The 19,391-nt window shown below is 50.6% G+C and overlaps 1 protein-coding gene across 3 annotated transcripts in view; it reads left to right on the plus strand.

Moving 5' to 3' along the window:
- Positions 1-19,391, plus strand: part of Kiaa1671 (KIAA1671 ortholog) — a 139,300-nt gene that overhangs the window by 102,920 nt on the left and 16,989 nt on the right. For all 3 annotated transcript variants that reach the window (XM_041647011.1, XM_041647017.1, XM_041647025.1), the window contains one exon: positions 17,931-18,049. In XM_041647011.1, coding sequence (XP_041502945.1) covers positions 17,931-18,049 — 119 coding nt within the window. The remainder of the gene's footprint in view (positions 1-17,930; positions 18,050-19,391) is intronic.

Below are 19,391 nucleotides of genomic sequence, written 5' to 3' on the forward strand. Positions count from 1 at the left end.
CCAAGCCCCCTATTTGGGATTGAACTGTGAGGCTTGTGCCTGGGCCCAGGTGGCCTCCGTCAGAAGTGAGTGGAGGGTTTCTAAATCAAGCAAACCTGTAGAGTTTTATTAGTGAGACTGCCGTAGTGAGTCAGTGCGTTTACCACACTTAGGGGCTGACGGTCTGTATAGGGAGAGCGGTGAAGGTGGGACCTATCTCCCCGTGCTGAGAGAGAGGCAAGAAGCAGACGGGGATGCTCTGTAGCCACAGCACTGCCCAAGGTCGGTCCCTTGGTTGTTTCTCAAGGTTGGCAGTTTTGTCCTTAGTATTATCACTTTGTTAAAGCGGAATCATGCCCAGGGACCCTAGAGCCAGCAGTTCACTGTCTTTGCTGCGACAGACCAAGACACTTGAAGGTCTGTTCTGTCCCCCGCACAGAGACCCTGGGAGTGAGGGGCCTTGGGGGTCCCGGGCTCAGAGCGGGGAGGCAGCCAGGCAGTGTGGTGGGTGAGGGTGTACATCCTAGCTCACATTCCTGCCCTCTCTCTCCATCCCTTCCCTCTCCCCTATCTTAGACTCTCACTCTGGGCCTGAACTCATTACTCTGAGGAGGGTGACCTTGGATTCCACACCTGCTTCCACCTCTGTGGCACTGGGGAGTCAGGCATGCTCTGTGCACCACATTCGGTTTATGTGGCTCACATTTGAGCTCAGGGCTTTGAGTGTATTGAGCAAAGCAGTCTACCAGCTGAGCTACACCCCCAGCCTCCTGCCTCAGTCTACCAACTGAGCTACATCCCCAGCCTCCTGCCTCAGTCTCTTCCTAGGTCAGACACAGAGAGTTCCAAAGCCAGGGTGACTCTGGCATGCTGGGCCATCATTCACCAACCACCTTCTGATGCTGGCTAGCCTGCCCCACCTGATAGGTGCCACCCCAGCCCTGAGGAGCATCCCTTACCACACCCTGACTACACACGGAGGCGTTTGCTTGTGAAGATCCCAGTGGTGCAGCAGCCGCAGGAGGGTCTTGGACTGCTCCGTGGGGACTGGGCCTAACTGCAGTGGCTCTGAAGGATGCAGCCTCTGCGTCCGGTGCCTTCCGCTGCGGGGATGGCTGTGGGTGACTCCAGTAGCAGCGGCTGCCGCCTGTTTTTCCTGCTGTCTTCACACTGTTCAGATTTCCTTCCCACTCTCCAGGCTAAAGTATCAATGCCAGACGTGTGACTAATTAGCGCCTCTTAATTGGGGAAATAAGACCTTTTAGATGTTGTGGAAGTGGCAGCGGCTGTCTGACAGGTGTCGATGCGGAAGATGACAGAGAGAACATTTCCTTCCGGGGCAGCATCCTTTTCACTTTGCCCTCCAAGTTTCCCAAGCAGAGTCAGACAGCGGCCACAGCACAGCCAAGATGATGGCTGCTATGTATTGATCGTCATCTACCGTGTGCCCTACACTGCACGGTGCTCTGGTGGTCTTTAATTCTACCTGTTAAGACACCCCTGGACAGGCTCAGAGGGGCCAAGTGACCTGCCCAAGGTCACACAGCAGGCAGACTGCAGAGTCTTGGTGGAACTCATAGCGAAACCACAGAGTCATCCCAGAGCTGTGTGGTCTATGGTCATCCTGTGCTCAGAGTACAGGAGCCACGCGATGGGGAGGGACCATGAGCCCCTGGTGTGTCTGCCCTGTGCTATGGTTTTTCATGCTGCCTTTCACACTTTCTCATGCAGTCTCTCCCAAGTAGATATCAAGGCCCAGAGCCATGGCCTGGATCACCCAGCCCACATGGCAGTGGACTGGGGTCTGGCTGGCTCTGAGTCCCCACATCTGCCCTTCCAAGCCAAGCTTGGTATTTCTGATCCCATCCCCACCCACCGAGTAGAAGAGATGGGTGAGTCTGGAGTGAGCCCGGCCTATCTCCATGGGTCTAGCAGAAGCCCTTTATGAGGCCAGAGAAAACCAAGTTTCAGCTTCTGCCTCCACTGCCCTGTTGGTACCCCTGGTCCCTGCCCTCATTTGTGTGCCAACACTGGGAGATGACTGGAACTTTGATAATGGGCCGTAGAGTTACGCCTCATTGCTGCCTTTCCCGGCCTGTGTTTCTGAGGATGTGACCATACCCAGTAACTGAATCACAGAAGCAGGGGGACAGATGAACGGACAGGGACATCCACTAAGGCACCTGTGATCCATGAGTCATGACATGGAGCCAGTCCAGCTGGTCAGTTTTTCTGTTTCTGTTTTCCTTCTGCTCTGTGACAGGTATATACCCTCTTGTCTGTCTCAAGTGAGGGCTGTTCAAAGCAAGGGAAATCCTGCCTGCTACTTCCTGGGACACTTATCCTCTTACAAGGAACTCCCTAGTTTCTAACAGTGAAGAATATATGTGGGACGAACCTCCAACCAGAGACAGGCTTGGCCTTGAACGCTGACTCTACCTCCTGCTCGCAGTGTGGCCTTGAGTACACTGCACAGGCTCCCTGAGCCTTGTTCTCTGCAAGAGCAGCTTTACTCATGTCTGTATCCAGGGTGTATAGGTGAGAGCAGATAGCAGGATCATCTCTGCTAACAAATGCCTTGACAAGGTGCTGTACCTTCTTCCTGGGGCTGGGAGGGGAGTCAATAGACAACAGGAGAAAGAGAAGGCAAAAATGTGGCCAACAGAGGGCCCGGAAAGCTCGGTGGGGATGGAGCAGTGGAGTCATCTGGGGGGAGGAAGAACATTTTAGCATGGGGACTGCTAGTGAGACCATGCTGTGGGGGGCTGTGCTTATGGCCAGGGGTTGGTGAATGAGAAGAGCTGGGGCCATCAGAATGCCAGACAGAGCCACTGTGTGTGATACATTCCCATGCCCTCCATGCCTTCCAACATGACCCACAATTGTCTCAAAGTGTCTGGTTAAGAATCCAGTCACAGTTTATCTGGGTGCTCTGCTGATGTCACAGACTGTGTCATGTGGCTGCCTTCCCATGCAGAGGGTCTTCCTCATGGGTAAAGTTCAGCTGCTCTGGGAGAAACATGGAGGGTAGTCCAGGACCTCCTTTGATGCCTCTGCCTGTGTGTCTGTCTCAGAAGGCTGTGTACTTATTGGCCCAGCAAGGACACTGTAATGCAAGACGACAAGGTTGAGTCACACCCTGCACCACACGACATATCGGGATTCACCATACACAATCATGGGTTGGTGTATGAGACAGGGAATTGGGAGAAGTGAACAAGTCTTGGTAGGACCGGATGATGGCTGGGGGTTTAATCTGTGTGTAATGGCAGCCATGGGAGGCTGAGCAGATAGCACTGTGGGAATTCATGCCTGTGCTCCATGTTGCTTCCACGCATTGCCCTGAGTTGTTATGGAGTGTCTCCTGGTGAGGACGTGGCTGTGTGGGAAGTTAGAATGGTGGCTTTCTCCTGCAAGCCTTTCCTAGGGTGTCCAGGGCTCCAGGGGTAAACTATCCCTGCATCTTGGTGGTTTCTGACAGTCGTAAATGGAAACCCAGGGTTCTTCTAGGTGGTGTGGGAGCCAGGCCTGACTGTGTGTACCTGTGATCCCAGCACCTGCAGGTCAGTAGTTCTGGGCCATCCTGGGCTATATAGATAGTTCCAGGCCAGCCTGGGAAAGATAAGGTCTTTTCTTTTTAAAATGCTTTGTGGCTAGATCTAGATTCATATTTTACAGTAACTCGAGCTGGGTGTGACTCTGTGGGGAGTGCACTCCCCCCAGTATGTTATAGGCCTTGGGTTCTATCCTCATTATTGTAAGGGAAAAAAATAACCAACCTTAAAACTAAATTTGACTCTTGAGATTTTTGGGGTGCCTCCTTTATAGCTGCCCCAGTCTCTCTGGAGCCATCTGGAGATGGTAGTTATTTAAAGAGACAGTGTATAAAAGTGGGTTTCCATTTTCCCATGCGTGTGGCCCAGGGCTCTCATTTAAATGCAGGTTCTGAGGCAATCCTGCCACGCCTATGCTTATGTCTGGGCATGACCCAGACCACAGCTCTGCTCTGCACAGCTCTGGCCCCGGGTGAGACTCATGTTCTCTTCTTACCTAAGAATAGTGGGGTGGGGAAGTCGTGGTGGGTGCATGGTAGGCAGCTTTTGGAGACCAAGCAAGTACTGGGCTAGACCCCCCTCAGCTGCACCACCGTGGCACACCACCCACACGAAAATCCTGGGGAGGGGCATGCGCACTGCAGTAGCTCCTGGTTGCCTAGCAACAGGAAGTCCTCAGTGGCGGGTGTTCTGATTTATGAGAATATTTTACCCCTGGGTTACATTAGCAGTTGGGCACTCAGGAGGGCAAGCAGGCGGCGTATACCGTGGGTGCTCGGCACCTTCCCTGTACCTGGATCAGCTTCCTGAAGGTCTGTCTTTGAAGTGTCTTTTGGGTTCATGAGATCTGAGGTGAGCAGAGTGTCACCCTACAAGGGGACAGTGGATAAGAAGTCTAGAACACCCTTCAGACACAGGCAGGGAGGTCTGTCACAGCTGTTTTTCCAGAATGTCTTTTATTTACTCTTTGACAGTTTTATACACTTTATCTTGAATGTTCCCCAAATCCTCCACTCCTTCCCCAGGACACCCCTACGATGTCTTCCTCCTGACTTCATGTTTGTTCGTCCTTCCTTCCTTCCTTCCTTCCTTCCTCTCTCCCTTCCTCCCTCCCTCCCTCCCTTTCTTTTTCTTTTCTTTTTTTAATAAACAATGAGCTGAGTACGGTTTGTACTGCCCTGGGAGTGTTGATTGTTCTCACTGGACAAATACAGTGTAATGATGCGGGGTGCCATGCGGTCTGTGGAGTCTGTAGTGATGGTGGGAAGGAGACTGCCTGTGTCCTGTGTTGAGGCCCATCTGCATCTTCTCCTGCTTTCCTGGTCCAGACCCAGGTCCAGATGTAAAGGGTTAGATGGGTAGATAGGAGCCCTGTGGGTCACCAGTTCTGCTGGCAGGGGAAAGACTTGGGGTTTGAGCTGCCTTTTGTTGGAAGAGAGGCCTGTCCATCATGGGAATGTCCACTTTGAAGGGAGCCAACAGGGCACTGTGAGAAGCTTCCCCTGAGTATGCTGCTCCACCTTGCATCAAGTGACCTCAAGTGGCCCTGGGAGATGCTGGGGTCCATTTACCCGCTTCATCTGTCATGACTGTCCTGTGCCCCAGCACAGGCAGGCCATGTCCCCACAATGTCCACTCTGAGTCTCAACAGCAGGGCATTTTGGAGTTTACTGCAGTTCTGCTGCTTGTGAGCTCTGTGGCCTTGGGCAAGTGTATTAACCTGTCTGAATCTTGGATTCCCATCTACACTGTGGCGTGTAGCAGTACTTATATTACAGAGAGTGTTGAGAAATTCTCTTCTTCCCCCCTCCTCCCTACTTCTCTCCTGCCCTCCCTCCCCCAGGAGGCGCAGAATCCCACACATGAAGTAGATGTCTCTTGGTCTTCCCAACAGGAAGTCAGATCTACTACTAGCCCCATTTTGCAGAGGAGTAAAGTGAGGCTCGAGGACATCAATTGACTCATCTGGGGTCTACTGGCAGGCAGGTGTCTAGGGTTCAAACCTTGTCTGGTTTGCTTTCTGTTGCTGTGTAGATATGCCGTAACCAAAATCATCTGGGGAGGAAAGGGTTTATTTGGCTTATACTTCCACATCACTGTTCATCTCTGAAGAAAGTCAGGATAGGAACCTGAAGGCAGGAGCTGTTGCAGAGGCCATGGAGGGGAGCTGCTTACTGACTTGCTCCTCATGGTGATGTGGGGTTGCCCTCTGTATGCTGTGAATACCATTGGTTAATAAAGGCCTGCTCTGAACCCATAGCAGAGCAGGGCAGAAAGAGCTAGGTGGGGAAAACTAAACTGAATTCTGGGAGAAAGAAGGGCAGAGTCAGAGAGAAGCCATGTAGCCCAGAACTTTATCCGGTAAGCCATGTGGCAATACACAGATGAATAGAAATGGGTTAAATTAAGATGTAAGAATTAGCCAATAAAAAGCTAGAGCTAATGGGCCAAGCAGTGATTTAATTAATACAGTTTCTGTGTGATTATTTCGGGGCTAAGCAGCCAGGAACCAACAAGGTTCCTCCTTATTATACCATGGCTTGCTCAGCCTGCTTTCTTGCAGAAACCAGGACCAGCAGCCCAAGGATGGCACCACCCACAATGGGCTGGGCCTCCCACTTCTGTCATTAATCAAGACTATGCCCTCCAGGTTTGTCTATGACAATCTCATGGAGGCGGCTTCTCTATTAAGGTTCTCTCTTCCCTGGTGGAGCTAGTTTGTGTCAAGTTGATAAAGACAAGTGTGTTGTGTGTTGTCTCACCCCCGCCCCCAAGGTGGTTCAGAACCTCTCTCCCCTGCGTCTCCCCACCACAGGCTCCATTAATTAGCCAAATCTGCCAGAGCCCTGTGTGGGTATGACCTATGACCCAACAGTATCTGTGTCCTGTAAAATGCAAGCAGAGTCGGGCTGTGCCACCATAGGAGGCCAGACTCCCAAATTCAGGAGAGAGCCCCCCTTTTTGAAACCTGCATCACTCTCAGCCCAGTTTTGACATTCCTTGTGTGGGTGCCGCTGGGTCTAGTCCTTCCTGTTAGGGATCCCGGGTCTCTGGAGCCACCTGACAGGCGCAGACCCCCTGAGGCTGGGGCCCAATGTGGATTCCCTAATTATCAATGGAAGCAGTGCCCCAGTGCCTGCCACATTCTATAAATAGGGAGCTGGAGGAAGACTTAAATGCCACTGGCTTGTCTCTGGGCGGGGGAGTTAAAAACAGCTCTTCAGAACCAGCCCTGTGCTGGAGACCGAGGGTAGGAAAAGCAGAGGCCTACATTGGACCGCGTCCATTCCTATGGGCCAGGCCTTCCCTGGATGGGTCAGTGACCGTGACCCACCCACAACACATGATCCAACCTACAACAGCAGTACCCAGGGACATTTGTGAAGGGGAAAGGTGACCCTTGGAAACACCAGGAACCCCGTGACCCGCAGAGGCCACATCCCTACCCATAAAACAAAGTCCTGGGTGGCTTCAGGGCCCTTGGAAACCCAGGGTGGAGAGCAGTACTGTGTCCCCTGCAGAGGATGCTGTGTCTGCTCCTGAATGCAGAGCCTAGTGACACATGTGAGACCTTGCCCAGCTTGTGTCCTGCTGGCTGGAATGTCTTTTGTGGGCAGCTTGTGGAAAATAGTAATAATAAATAAAACGTATAACAATTTTAGTAGTTGCTGCTATATTTAGGTTCAGAACATGAAGCCAAGGGCTTCAAGCTGCATGGCCAGTGGGTAATAGAGCCTCTAGCTGGGGTTCCTTAACTGTCACTGCAAGGCTACAAGCTGCTCAAATGTAATCGCCCAACTCTGTGTGTGTGTGTGTGTGTGTGTGTGTGTGTGTGTGTGTGTGTGTGTTGGAACTCAGGGCCTCCTGCCTGCTGCTAGGCAACTCTGAGCTCCACTCCCAACCATATTTTTTTTTGTTTTGTTTTTTGTTTGTTTGTTTGTTTGTTTTGTTTTTTTTGTTTTTTTTTTTTTTGGCAAGGCCAGACAGAAACCTGGCCTCTTTATAAGGAAGCATTTGAACTTCAATCTTCCCAAGTCTGAGCTTGCTACCTCTGTCACCTGGGAGCTCTAGAGAGAGTGTGGAGGCCACCTTGGTTGTCCTCTAACTCTCCTGTCCTGGTGTCTCAGTCACTGTCCTAGGAATGAGGACAGCAATGGAGAATGTATCTCCTGTCTAGAGCAGAAAATTTGAAGCTTCAAACTTTATTTTTTAAAATAATTTATTTATTTTTATTTTATGTGCATTTGTGTTTTGCTTGCATATAAGTCGATGCGAAGATGTACAGACAGTTGTGAGCTGCCATGTGGGTGCTGGGAATCGAACCCAGGTCCTCTGCAAGAGCAATCAGTGTTCTTAACCACCAAGCCATCTCTCCAGCCCCCTCAAATATGATTTTTACTCGTGTCGCATTGAGGAGACAGGCCAGCAGAGGGTCTTATATGTGTGACAGTGGGCGACCAGCTGGTGTTTAGAAATGAGAACCAAGTATAGTGGACTGTGAGAGATCCCAGGAGGGGAGTGACCCTGGCCTTCTGCCCACTGAGAGTCTGCTGGAGCATTTTCTGTCCCTGTATACATAGCTTAACTCCCGTGTTTATTTGCACAGAGTAGGTGCTGTGTGTTTGCTTGGAAGTGGGAGTTTGCTAGCATGTGAAGGGACTGTGGGTTGGAGTGGCTGGGAGGAGGGTAGAGGGCAGGAACACAATCCCTGCTCCTGGATTCTAAATGCAGAACTGGGGAACTGTGTGGCTTCTCACCTTGATGGCTATGGGGAAGATCAGCCACAGCCAGAGCTAAGTGAGTCCTGAGGCCAGCTGGCATGGAATGGTTGTCAGCGTGGACCGCCAGCTGCCTGTGAGTGGGAGTCTGGGAGGGTCCTGTCACCTGGGGTGCTGCCTGCTCTGTGAGCTGCTGGGGGTTTGTTTTCTGGAAGCTGCTTCTGTCACAGCTGCCAGACAGTTCCTATAAACTCCTCCCACCTCACTACAGCTCCGCCTCCCGCGATCCCTACCGGGAATCCAGGAGCAACCCAGTTTCTTAAAGCTTCCTGCCCCTCAGGCTTGGGAGGCAGTTCCACTGGCACACTGAACTGAAGATCACAGTCACTTCTAAGCATTTCCTGAGCTTGTCTGTCATAGTGCTCCGTATTCCTATGACTCACTAGCCCTACACTGCCAGCCATTTGAGGTTCTGAGAGGTGAAGTTCCTGGCCCAAGGTCACACAACTTCTAGATCCAGGGAGCTAGGACCAAGGTCTGGATCGGCTATACCCCAAGGAGCCTGTGCATCAGCGCCCACCTGCAAGGCTCTCACAGGCATGTCCTTTACCTCCTTACTCCTGCAGGTCCCAGAAGGCAGAGAGACGCTATGGAAGGGCCAGTGGGTGCTGCTCCCCACTCCTTGTTTTTTCTCTCTGCACTTCCTCTTGCTGCCCCAAAAGTCAAACCCTGGAGGCCCCTTCCTGCCTTCTCTGGAACTCGAGGGGCAGTTGCTAATTGGTTGCAGAATCGAGAGGTTAGGCTATGCCCAGGCTCTCCACCCTTAGAGTCACAGACGCGTTACTTGCTCTGCCCGTCTCTAGCTCTGAATTCTGTTCTGGTCGGGCCTGGGCTCCACACCCGGAGAAGATATACCATCCTTATAGACAGCCAGGCCAGTGACTACTCAGTGTGGAGATGTGGAGCCTGAACACATGAGCCTCCGCTGTGACTGGCCACTAGGCCGGTGAGCATCGGACTTCTGCATGAGATCCACTTGGATGTTACAGCTCATCATCCAGCCAGACCTGATGACTTTTGGACACTTAGGCTGTCCCAGCTTTTCTGTCTAACACTGCAGGGGACACCATGGTCATCTATAACACTGCAGGGGACACCATGGTCATCTATAAAACTGCAGGAGACACCACGGTCATCTATAACACTGCAGGGGACACCACGGTCATCTATAACACTGCAGCAGACACCATGGTCATCTATAAAACTGCAGGAGACACCACTGTCATCTATAACACTGCAGGGGACACACGGTCATCTGTAGCACTGCAGGGGACACCACTGTCACCTATAACACTGCAGGGGACACCATGGTCATCTATAACACTGCAGGGGACACCACTGTCACCTATAACACTGCAGGGGACACCACTGTCACCTATAACACTGCAGGGGACACCACTGTCACCTATAACACTGCAGGGGACACCACTGTCATCTATAACACTGCAGGGGACACCATGGTCATCTATAACACTGCAGGGGACACCACTGTCATCTATAACACTGCAGGGGACACACGGTCATCTGTAACACTGCAGGGGACACCACTGTCACCTATAACACTGCAGGGGACACCACTGTCATCTATAACACTGCAGGGGACACCACTGTCATCTATAACACTGCAGGGGACACACGGTCATCTGTAACACTGCTGGGGACACCACTGTCACCTATAACACTGCAGGGGACACCACTGTCATCTATAACACTGCAGGGGACACCACTGTCACCTATAACACTGCAGGGGACACCACTGTCATCTATAACACTGCAAAGACACTGTATAGTTTCAAGGCTGCATGTGGCTGAGGGCACTTGAGTTCATGACCAGGGCTGGTGAGGTGACCTGTAGTGTCAGCTGACACCTCATTGAGAACACATGTGATACACACATGTACCCATATATGCACACATGCAGACATGCAGAGAGACACAGTGCACACATACACATGCAATAGGCCCATGCACATGTATGCATAGCCATTTGTACACTCAGTAGTGTACACAATGAAACATATACACACATGCACAGGCTTCTATATATACAGATATCTGCATACCATGTGCTCATTTAAACTTACGCAAGCACACATGGACTTATATGCATGTTCACATGTATGTGCTGACACACACATGTACACATGCTGACAGGTAGGGAGTAGCGAGACTCATCCCTGTGTACTGTGGCCAAGGACTCCTGTGGGCTGCTGAACTGTCCTGACCAGGCATGACCTACCAGGTATGTGACAAGCACACAGAGGCAGGCCATCCCAACTTGAGATCCATGAGAATATCTGCTGGGTGTTTCCCAAAGCCTCTGGAGAACCAGTGGAGCTGGGAAGAGACAGGGTGGATCCCCCTGTGGGGTCTGATCAGGTCTATGAATCAGCCTGGGGCTCCTGCTCATCAGCAGAGAGCATCCTGGGAAAGGGTGCTCAGCCTGCCTCCTGGACCCAGCTGCCCACTGCCCATTGCAGCCCACAGCAGTGAGTGCCCTGGTAGGTGAAGCACCCACGCCAGCCTTGTCCTGCCTGCCCAGTCACACACTTGCCCATACCTGAACCTCTTCAAGGTCTGCGTCTTGTCACATGCCCTGCTCCAAGTCCTTTGTCCTGTGACTCTAGACGTCTGTGTGTAGTCTCCCTTTCCTGAGGGCCAGGGGATCTGGGACCCCCCCTTTCTGCCCTTGCTCTTTTAGACTCCCCCCTACCAACCCTGCCATATCCTTGTCATCTTCCCATACTAGTTCCTTTGGTAATTTTCTCGTTTGGATCTGTATGTGCTGCAGTGCAGATATGAAGGTCAGAGCACAGGTTTTCTCCCGCCGTCTGGGTACTGGAACTCAGGCACACTTACGGAATAGTCATGGGGTAGTATCTCCTGTCACTCACAGTGGTTTGCTGGGATTGCCATGAACTTGTGCATATTTGTGTGTGCACAGTTATCATCTATATTAGTATGTGTGAGTTAGGTCCTTGATGGTATTTGTGAGCTCTTGTGTGTGCATATACATGTGTGCCCACAGTTTGTAGTCTGTACTTGTGCGTGTGTCTTCATTCGAGTATATATTTGTTGTATGTGTGTGTAATGTGTGGGCTTTGTAAGGTGTGTGTGTGTGTGTGTGTGTGAGTGTGTGTGTGAATGTGTTTGGGGTGCTCCAATTTGTGTCCCTCTGAGTGCAGGCAGGCATCTGTGTTTGTGCAGATGAGTTTTGTGAATTAAGGACACTGGGAATAGAGGCATATGGTAAACTTATAATGTGAGCGTCCCCACAAGTCATGGCTGAACCGGTGGTCATGTTATGCCCAGGGAGACATCACTCTCGCTTGGAGGACTGGGGGTTGATCCTGAGGCCATGGTGTCACACCCAGCTTACTGCTTTCTGATAGGTTCACACTTCTGGCTGCGATGTTGTTGCCTGACTAGTTGTCCCTTGCCTAGAATAAATCAGGAGAGAGTTGACATACGATGTTTGAAAAAGGAGGTCAAGTTTGGCTCACTTGGCTGTCTTAAGAATCTCTGAGTGTGGGGATGAGGAGGCACTGGGGAGGAGGGAGAGGAGGTACAGGGGAGGAGGGAGAGGAGGAATGGGGGTGGTGAGGAGGCATTGGGGAGGAGGGAGAAGAGGCACTGGGGAGGAGGGAAGAAGCACCGGGGAGGAGGGAGAGGAGGAATGGGGTGGTGAGGAGACACTGGGGAGGAGGGAGAGGAGGCACTGGGGGAGTGTATTCCACCTGAGTGGAGACAGTATAGTCTCAGGCTTTTGTGTAACTATTCCTCCCTAAGCTTGGCTTTCTATCACCAGCACAGGAGGCAGAATAGGGGGCATAGCTCCCTCTCCCTCCCGCTGCCCGTGGGCTTCTGTGGGCCTTCCCTTGTCAGCTCGGGCCAGGCTAGGCTGGGACATACAGTGGCCTTTTCCACTCCAGATATTTTCTTAAGCTGTGCTTCTCAGGATGTAGCTCCAGTGTTAAGTTGAGAGAGCTTTTATACTCTTATCTGATACAGAACATAGGCCCCATGGGTTCTCAGGGAGTCCCAGCCTCCCAGCCCAGCTGCCACCTTCCTTTATAGCCTTCCCGAAAGCCTGGTTTGCACACTCGACCCTAAAACCAAACCCTCCTCCTACAGACCAGCTGCCTGGTGTGAGCCTGCCACTCTGGGAAAAGCTTGTCCCACGGAGAGGGAGTGCTCATCACTCTTGCCTTGCTTGGCCCTCACTCAGCTGAGAAGTGGTTACTGAGTTCTAGCAGCGCCTCAGAGCCAAAACAGTCAGGAATGTGAGCACCTGAGCATCCACCAATCCCAGGATCATGGTCCAGCCCAGCCACTTTCTAGACATGTGGGTGATCTGGAGGTCATGAAATCCCTTCTCAGGGTCTCAGTCTCCTTCCCTGTGAAACGGGGCCACACAGGGTCTTGCATCATAGGCTCATTGGATGAGAATAGAGTGAAACCCTTGTGTTCCCAGGTCTAACCTGAGCATGGGAGGAGACCTTGTTTTAGAATCCTGAGACAGAGCAGATGTCCCCGTGCCACTTGGGTCTATTGATGGCACAGCTCCCTACACAGCTGGGGTATAGACTGGCTGGGGGTGAGGGGCAGGCTTCTCGGAGTCTTTGGAGCTTCACTGTCAGCTGGTGGCCGTTTGGCTTAGGGCTCTTTCTTAGGAGATGTGTCAGACACTCCAAAATACATGCAGGCATGGTGTACTCCCTGTTCCTCCTCACAGTATCGACTTCCTGATATATATATATATATACACATATATACACACATATATACACATATATATGTATATACACACACACATATACACACATACACACACGTGCGCATTTGTGGAGACATGTATTCCCAGCATATTTATTCAACAGCTGCTACAGGCCTGGCATTTTCCCAAGGGTTTGGGCTATGGATCTAGAGTGAGCAAAACACTGCCTGAGGGCACAGGCAGTCTTGCCAAGCTCCTGTTTTATGGCACACACCACTTACTTTCCAGGTGTATTAGTTACTATTCCATTCCTGTGGCATAACACCCAACAAAAGCATCTGGAGTCCGTCATGGCAGCGGGAAGATGAGGTCAGTTGGCACGCACAGTCTGGAAGTAGGGAGACACGGATGGATGCTGGCGCTCAGCTCACCTCCTTTTTGTTCATGCCGCCATCATGTAGGGGTGGGGTCCCCTCAAGCACATGTCCAGATCCTAGTTCTGCCAAGCTGACAATCAGTACTGAATGTCACACTAGCCTTCACTGCCATCTTAATAGTGGCTGAGTAACCGTTAGCCCAGAGACCCCCAAATGTGCCATTTGTTTCTTTGTAGAAGCTTGACAGTTCATTAGCAGGTCAGCGTGAAGGAGTGGGGTCTGCCTTCTTCAGTTTCATCTCAGGATTCATCTAGAAGGCATGCTAAGCAAAGACACAGTCAGTACGGAGTGTCTCTTAGTGCACCGTCAGCATGGAACCTTCTAGATTTTTTTTTTTTTGCTTACATTTATGTGTACTTGTTTGTTTAGACAAAACCACTTTCCTGGCACTTTGTTGCTGAGACCTTTTTAATTCTGAGTTTGTGTTACCTAGTGTTCAAGACATCTCTCTGTGGTGGCACATTCTGTGTGAGTGCCGTTTTCATCTCAGCCTGGCCTCCCTATGTAATGTTCCATGGTCCCCACCCTCTTCAGCGATCAGGCTGTTGTTCCTGTTTTGCACTGATGGCAGTCCTGCAGGGAGTGGCTGTGTTCTGGAACCTGGCAACTGTCCTTGCTCATCTCCCTGAGATGAACTTCTGGAACGAACCCTGTTGATTCAGCTAAACCTGCAGGTTTTAAATAGGCAGACATATGTTCTTGAAAGACCCTCCAAGAGTGTCTTTCCTCTGGGGAGACCCTTCCCAAGGAACAGCGAGACCACTTGTACGGATGCAAACAGCAAGAGGTTTATTCAGATACACAGGTACCTGGGGCGACAAAGTCTCTCAGAGGACTTGTGCACCTTTAGGTCGGGGTAATGGGTTTATATATGTTTTGGGGAGCAAAAAGCGCGGTACAGAAGCGAGAAGCATAGTTACAGGGTTTTCATTGGTCAGTTTGAATGTGGCCGAGTTCAGGTCGGGACAAGGTCTCTAGTTCCCGAGAATTCAGATATGGGCTGCCTTGGCTCTTATCTAGTGCAGACTTCACCGTTCCTCCCCGCCTGGGACAGACGGTGCCTAGCCATATTCTCGGTATTCCTCGTTCCTCCCCCGGCCCAGCCACAGGTGTCTCCATCTCGTTTTGGCAGCTTCTAAACTGCCCTTTGTTCAAACCCTGAATATTCAGTACAAGCCTTGTAAAATGGCGTTACCGGTGCTAAGTTGTTTAACAAGCTGGGCGGGGGGGGGGGGGGGGGGGGGTCTTTCATTCTAACTTGTTTGAGCACAAACCTTAAAGGTGTATGCTAGCTTGGTCTAGGCACAAGCCTTGGGGAGGAGCTCCCACCTACTGTGGTCCTGGTGCCTAGTGAGTTGCTGGGCTGAGCCAGTTGGCTTTTAAATCCCAGATTCCTGAGGGGTCCAAAGCCTGTGTCCTTATTAGAACCTCCTGGAGTATTGTGAGAAAGGTGGAGCAAGCAGGTATTGTCTGGAGGTCTGGAGAGAGTTGTGGATCCCACAGATGGAGCTCCCGTCTTCCAGGCTCTGCCTCTCACCCATTTTGGAAACTTAGGGCTACATTCTGCTCAGTTCCCGTGCCTCAGTTTTCTTGTCTGGCAGTAAAGTGCAGAGAGAGTGGCTTCTGAGGAACCTCCTGGGTCTGATGTCTAGGATTTGTTTCCTCTTATTTGGAGTTGGCAGAACTGTTGCAGGGATTTGGGTGTTGCTACCAACTGACCTAGACCCAGCTCTCCTGCCCTCTTTCCCATTGCTTGTGTATGCTTTTTAGTGCTTACTTTTGCTGTTTTTAAATTCTTGAGACAAGGTCTTGCAAAGAAGTTCTGACTAGCCTAGAACTCACTATGTAGCCCAGACTAGCACTGAACTCACAGCAATCCACCCTGTTTCAGTCCCTGAAGTGTTGGGATTACAGGCATGAATCAACCACACCACACATAACAATGTCACCAGGACCACAAGCTCTCTTTTGCAGGTTCTTTGTCTCTTATATAAAAACATTTAAGAGGGGATTCATTCTTTTGGGGTTCGAGAGAGGAAATGACAGTGCAGGGGAGGTGGAGGCCTCACAGCGGTCTGCAGAAGGGAGAAGGGAAAGGAGAGAGGAAGGGCCTGTTTTCTCAGCTAGAGGCTGGGAAGGCAGGACTCAGCATTCAGTCACTCGAAATCCGGAATCTTCAGATGGAAGGAGCGTGAGGCTCTGGGCAGGGGAGTTAAGATCTGTGCTGCCGAGGGAAGGAGCCTCTGGCTTAGCCTCTGTGAGCCCCTGCAGCGAGAGAGGGGCTTCTTCAGGGTGCAGCTGTTCCTTCTGCCTCCTGTCCCTCTTTCAGGCTCTTCCTGTCTCGTTTACCTTCTCCTGAAATGACATTTCCCCCTTATCACCAGAGGCCTCAGCAGCTGTCTTAAGCCAAACTTTTGCAAAGGGCCACAGCGACTGGCCAGTCGTGTCATTTACGTAACAAGACATCACCATTCCTGTCTCAAAAGAAAGCTCTTGGCAGGTGAGGCCCCCTCTGTCTGTGTCAGGATGCTGTGGCCACAGATTGTGCCATCTGCACCAGAAGAACATGGCAGAGATGTGTTGACACCCGGAGGCTGCTTCAGAGGCCTCTGCTCGCCCAGCCTCACTCATGGTTGGTGAGCTTTGTAGAACTGAGACAAGACTCAGTGGGAGGTCTTGCCTTCAAGCAAACGCTGAATGTAAGATTTTCTAGAAAGCTTAAGTGTTACAAGTTCTCTGGGAAGTGGCTGACGTAGGGCCTTGCAGCCACGAGAACCGTCAAGAAGGCCACGACAATAAGGTGGGATGGAGTTGGGGAAGGACCCGATCTGTAACATCTGCTCATAGCAAGTCCTAAGTCCCAGGGAGAATTCAAGGATTCCAGGCCCTCGAATGTGGCCCATGACCTTGGATATAAAAATGCAAACATGGTCCCGGCTGGAGCCATCCACCATGGCACAGCATGTGTGAGGTCAGTCCCCTGTGCTACTGCAGGCTGGGGCAGACGTCAGCCTGTCTCAGACACACTGTGCTCACGGAGATGATAACAACAGCCTGAGGCTGCACACCCTGTGGCTGACCCTGAGTGTAAAAACAACCAGCTGCTTAGAAGTCACCATCCTTGGTCCCACACAGTGGGGTGTTCTCTGGCCACCAAGGACCATGTGGAGAGACTGACCCACAGAAAATCTCAGACCAGAGTCAGTCATGGTGTTTCATTTATGTAAAAATGTTTCCTGGGATGTGTGTGTGTGTGTGTGTGTGTGTGTGTGTGTGTGTATGAGTGAGTGAGTGCGTGCATGTAGTCCTGACAGAGACTCTACCACTGAGCCCCCTCACCCCAAACCCCCATTATAACTCCTTTGCAATGGAGGTGGCCCGAACTGAGACCACCTGGGCAGGCTGTTCCTCCCTGGTGCTTGTGTATTCTATTGCAGGGCTCTAAGGGTCTGAAGAGGAATGAAGCCATGCCAGGATGATCTTCCCTCTCTTCCCCCACCTCCAGAGTCCTCATCCAAAGATGCTAGCTGGGAGTGTCACGAAAGGCCAGGGTGACAGTTCATCTGGATCACTGTGAGCGAGTAGCTCACACAAGACCACTTTTGGTTACTCCTGAGAGATCCAGGGTATTAGTGGCTGGTGTCCATGGTGATGGTACAAGACAAGGCCTTGCATGTACCACCCGAGTGGGGAAGACAGCAGCACAGGTGTCATGGTGACTCATGGGTCACCCAGATGTCAGGCGCTAGACTGGGCTGGTAGCCAGCTCTGTGATGACCTGTACCCCTGCTTCCAACCTATATGTCACACCACCGGTCCAGGATGTCACTTTCTCAGCTGTGAAGTAGCATTGTACTGAGCTCCATAAGGTGGCCTCAAGTCAGCAGTGTGACTTGCTATAGACTCAGGGTCACTGTGTTGGGCAGGGACACTGACGGGGCCAGGTGACACAGCAGGATCCTGTACCTGGTTATGTGTTAATCACTTCTCTTGCCACTGGATAACAGGGAGGTTTTCTCTGCTCACCATTCCAGAGCACATAGCCCACTGTGGAGCAAAGATCTTGGGCTGCCTGGACTGTGTGGGTAGACTGTTTGTTCGTATCATGGAGGATCTGAAAGCAGAGAGCTTAGGTGGGAAGCAGGACAGACTCACTTGAGGCTGCCTCCAGTGCCCATACCGCTGATGAGTCCTTATGTCTTAAAGATTTCACAGCCTTCCTAATGGAGACAAAGCATTCACACAGAGACACTAACTGGGGGCATTCCACACTGGACCCTAAGACACATTCCATGCCAGAATGCCCTTCTGAACCCGGAAGTGCTGCTTCCTGTCATAACTTGGCAGATAGGGCATTGGTCTGTCTCCTTTGCCCTGACATGGACAACCACGTCTGAGGGCAGCAGGGAACTGGGTGCTGTGGGGTGGTAGGATTGTACCTGAATCCCTCCTCATGTCTTTCCAGAACCAGCTGAAGCAGTGCTTCTCCAGGAGAGCACCTGAAACCAAGGATACTGACACCCTTGTTCATGAAGCCGACAGCCAGTATGGAACCTGGGCAGATCAACACCAGAATGGAGGCAGGTAGGAACACACCTGGGTGAGGCTCCCAGGTACCAGTTGACACAGAGGGTGCCGTGTCTGCCCTGGTTAGGTGTAGACAAAAGTTTCTGTCCTTCCTGGTCCCACAGTCATTCAGTCCCAAAGAAAAACACAGAGACTTATGTTAATTATAAATTGTTTGGCCTATTAGTTTAGGCTTATTATTAATTAATAATATTAACTAACTCTTACAACTTAAATTCACCCATAATTCTTGTCTATGTTTAGCCACGTGGCTTGGTACCTTTTCTCAGTAAGGCATTCTCGTCTTGCTTTTTCTGGTTCTGGCTGGTGACTCAGTTTCTGCCTTTCCTCTTCCCAGATTCTCCTAGTCTGGTCCTGCCTATACTTCCTGCCTGGCTACTAGCCAATCGGTGTTTTATTAAACTAATACGAGTGACAAAATTTTACAGTGTACAAGATCATTGTCCCATAGCACTTCCCCTTTTTTCTTTTCAAAACAAGAACTCTGAATCTAATCTCCTTTGTTTAGCTTTTTTCTTCACCATTATCCATAACAACTGTAACTAACACGCTAAACAAAGACAAACATCCATAATCCATTTTTGGGGGATGTGGGTGTAGTTCTCTAGGCTACTTCCTGCTGATTGGGGTGCTGATAATCTTATGGGGACCCAAAGAAAATTTAGTATTATGGTCAAGTCTATACTGGAGTACTCTGTGAGGCCGAATCATCTCAGCCATCAGTCCTGAGACTTTTCTGGATATAAAACTCAGAGGAAATTGCTACAGAGGTACTCTGAAATGTTGGCTTATCTGGGCCATCAGTTTCCATTGGAGATTTTCCTTGATCAAACCTTGTTTTTTTTTTAAACCCAGAATGAATCCACAGCCTCTCATTAGCTGTGGAAACAAAAGCAAAACCTCTTCTCCAAAGTAACATATCTTTTGACTTCAATTTTGAAGGCATTTTCAAAATAATTTGAAAATGGATTAATCCAGCAACATTTATAAGCAGATGTCTTTGGGCAGCTGCAGCTCCTTTCCTCAGCAGTCAAACAATGCAAACACAACACAATAACATACAGTATCCAGACTCTGTATTTCCGGGAATCTTTATGTGGCTTTTTTTTCTTACTCTATTTCTTTTTTAAAGGACTTTCTCTATTCTTTTTCTTTTCTCTTCTACATATATTCTTAAACACACTGTAAAACGTTCTAGGGTTTTTTTTTCCCGTCTACATCTGCCTTTACTGTGTATTTCTATCTTTTTCTGACCACACGAGTCTTTAATCTGCTAAGCAGCATGGCTAGGATTAAAGCAGCAGCTTTGGCGGCTGGCTCCACCCATTCCTTGGCTTCC

The sequence above is a fragment of the Microtus oregoni genome, unplaced genomic scaffold (assembly GCF_018167655.1).
Source record: "Microtus oregoni isolate MIOR12 unplaced genomic scaffold, Mior012 000003F_ref0000135, whole genome shotgun sequence".
Lineage (NCBI taxonomy): Eukaryota > Metazoa > Chordata > Mammalia > Rodentia > Cricetidae > Microtus > Microtus oregoni.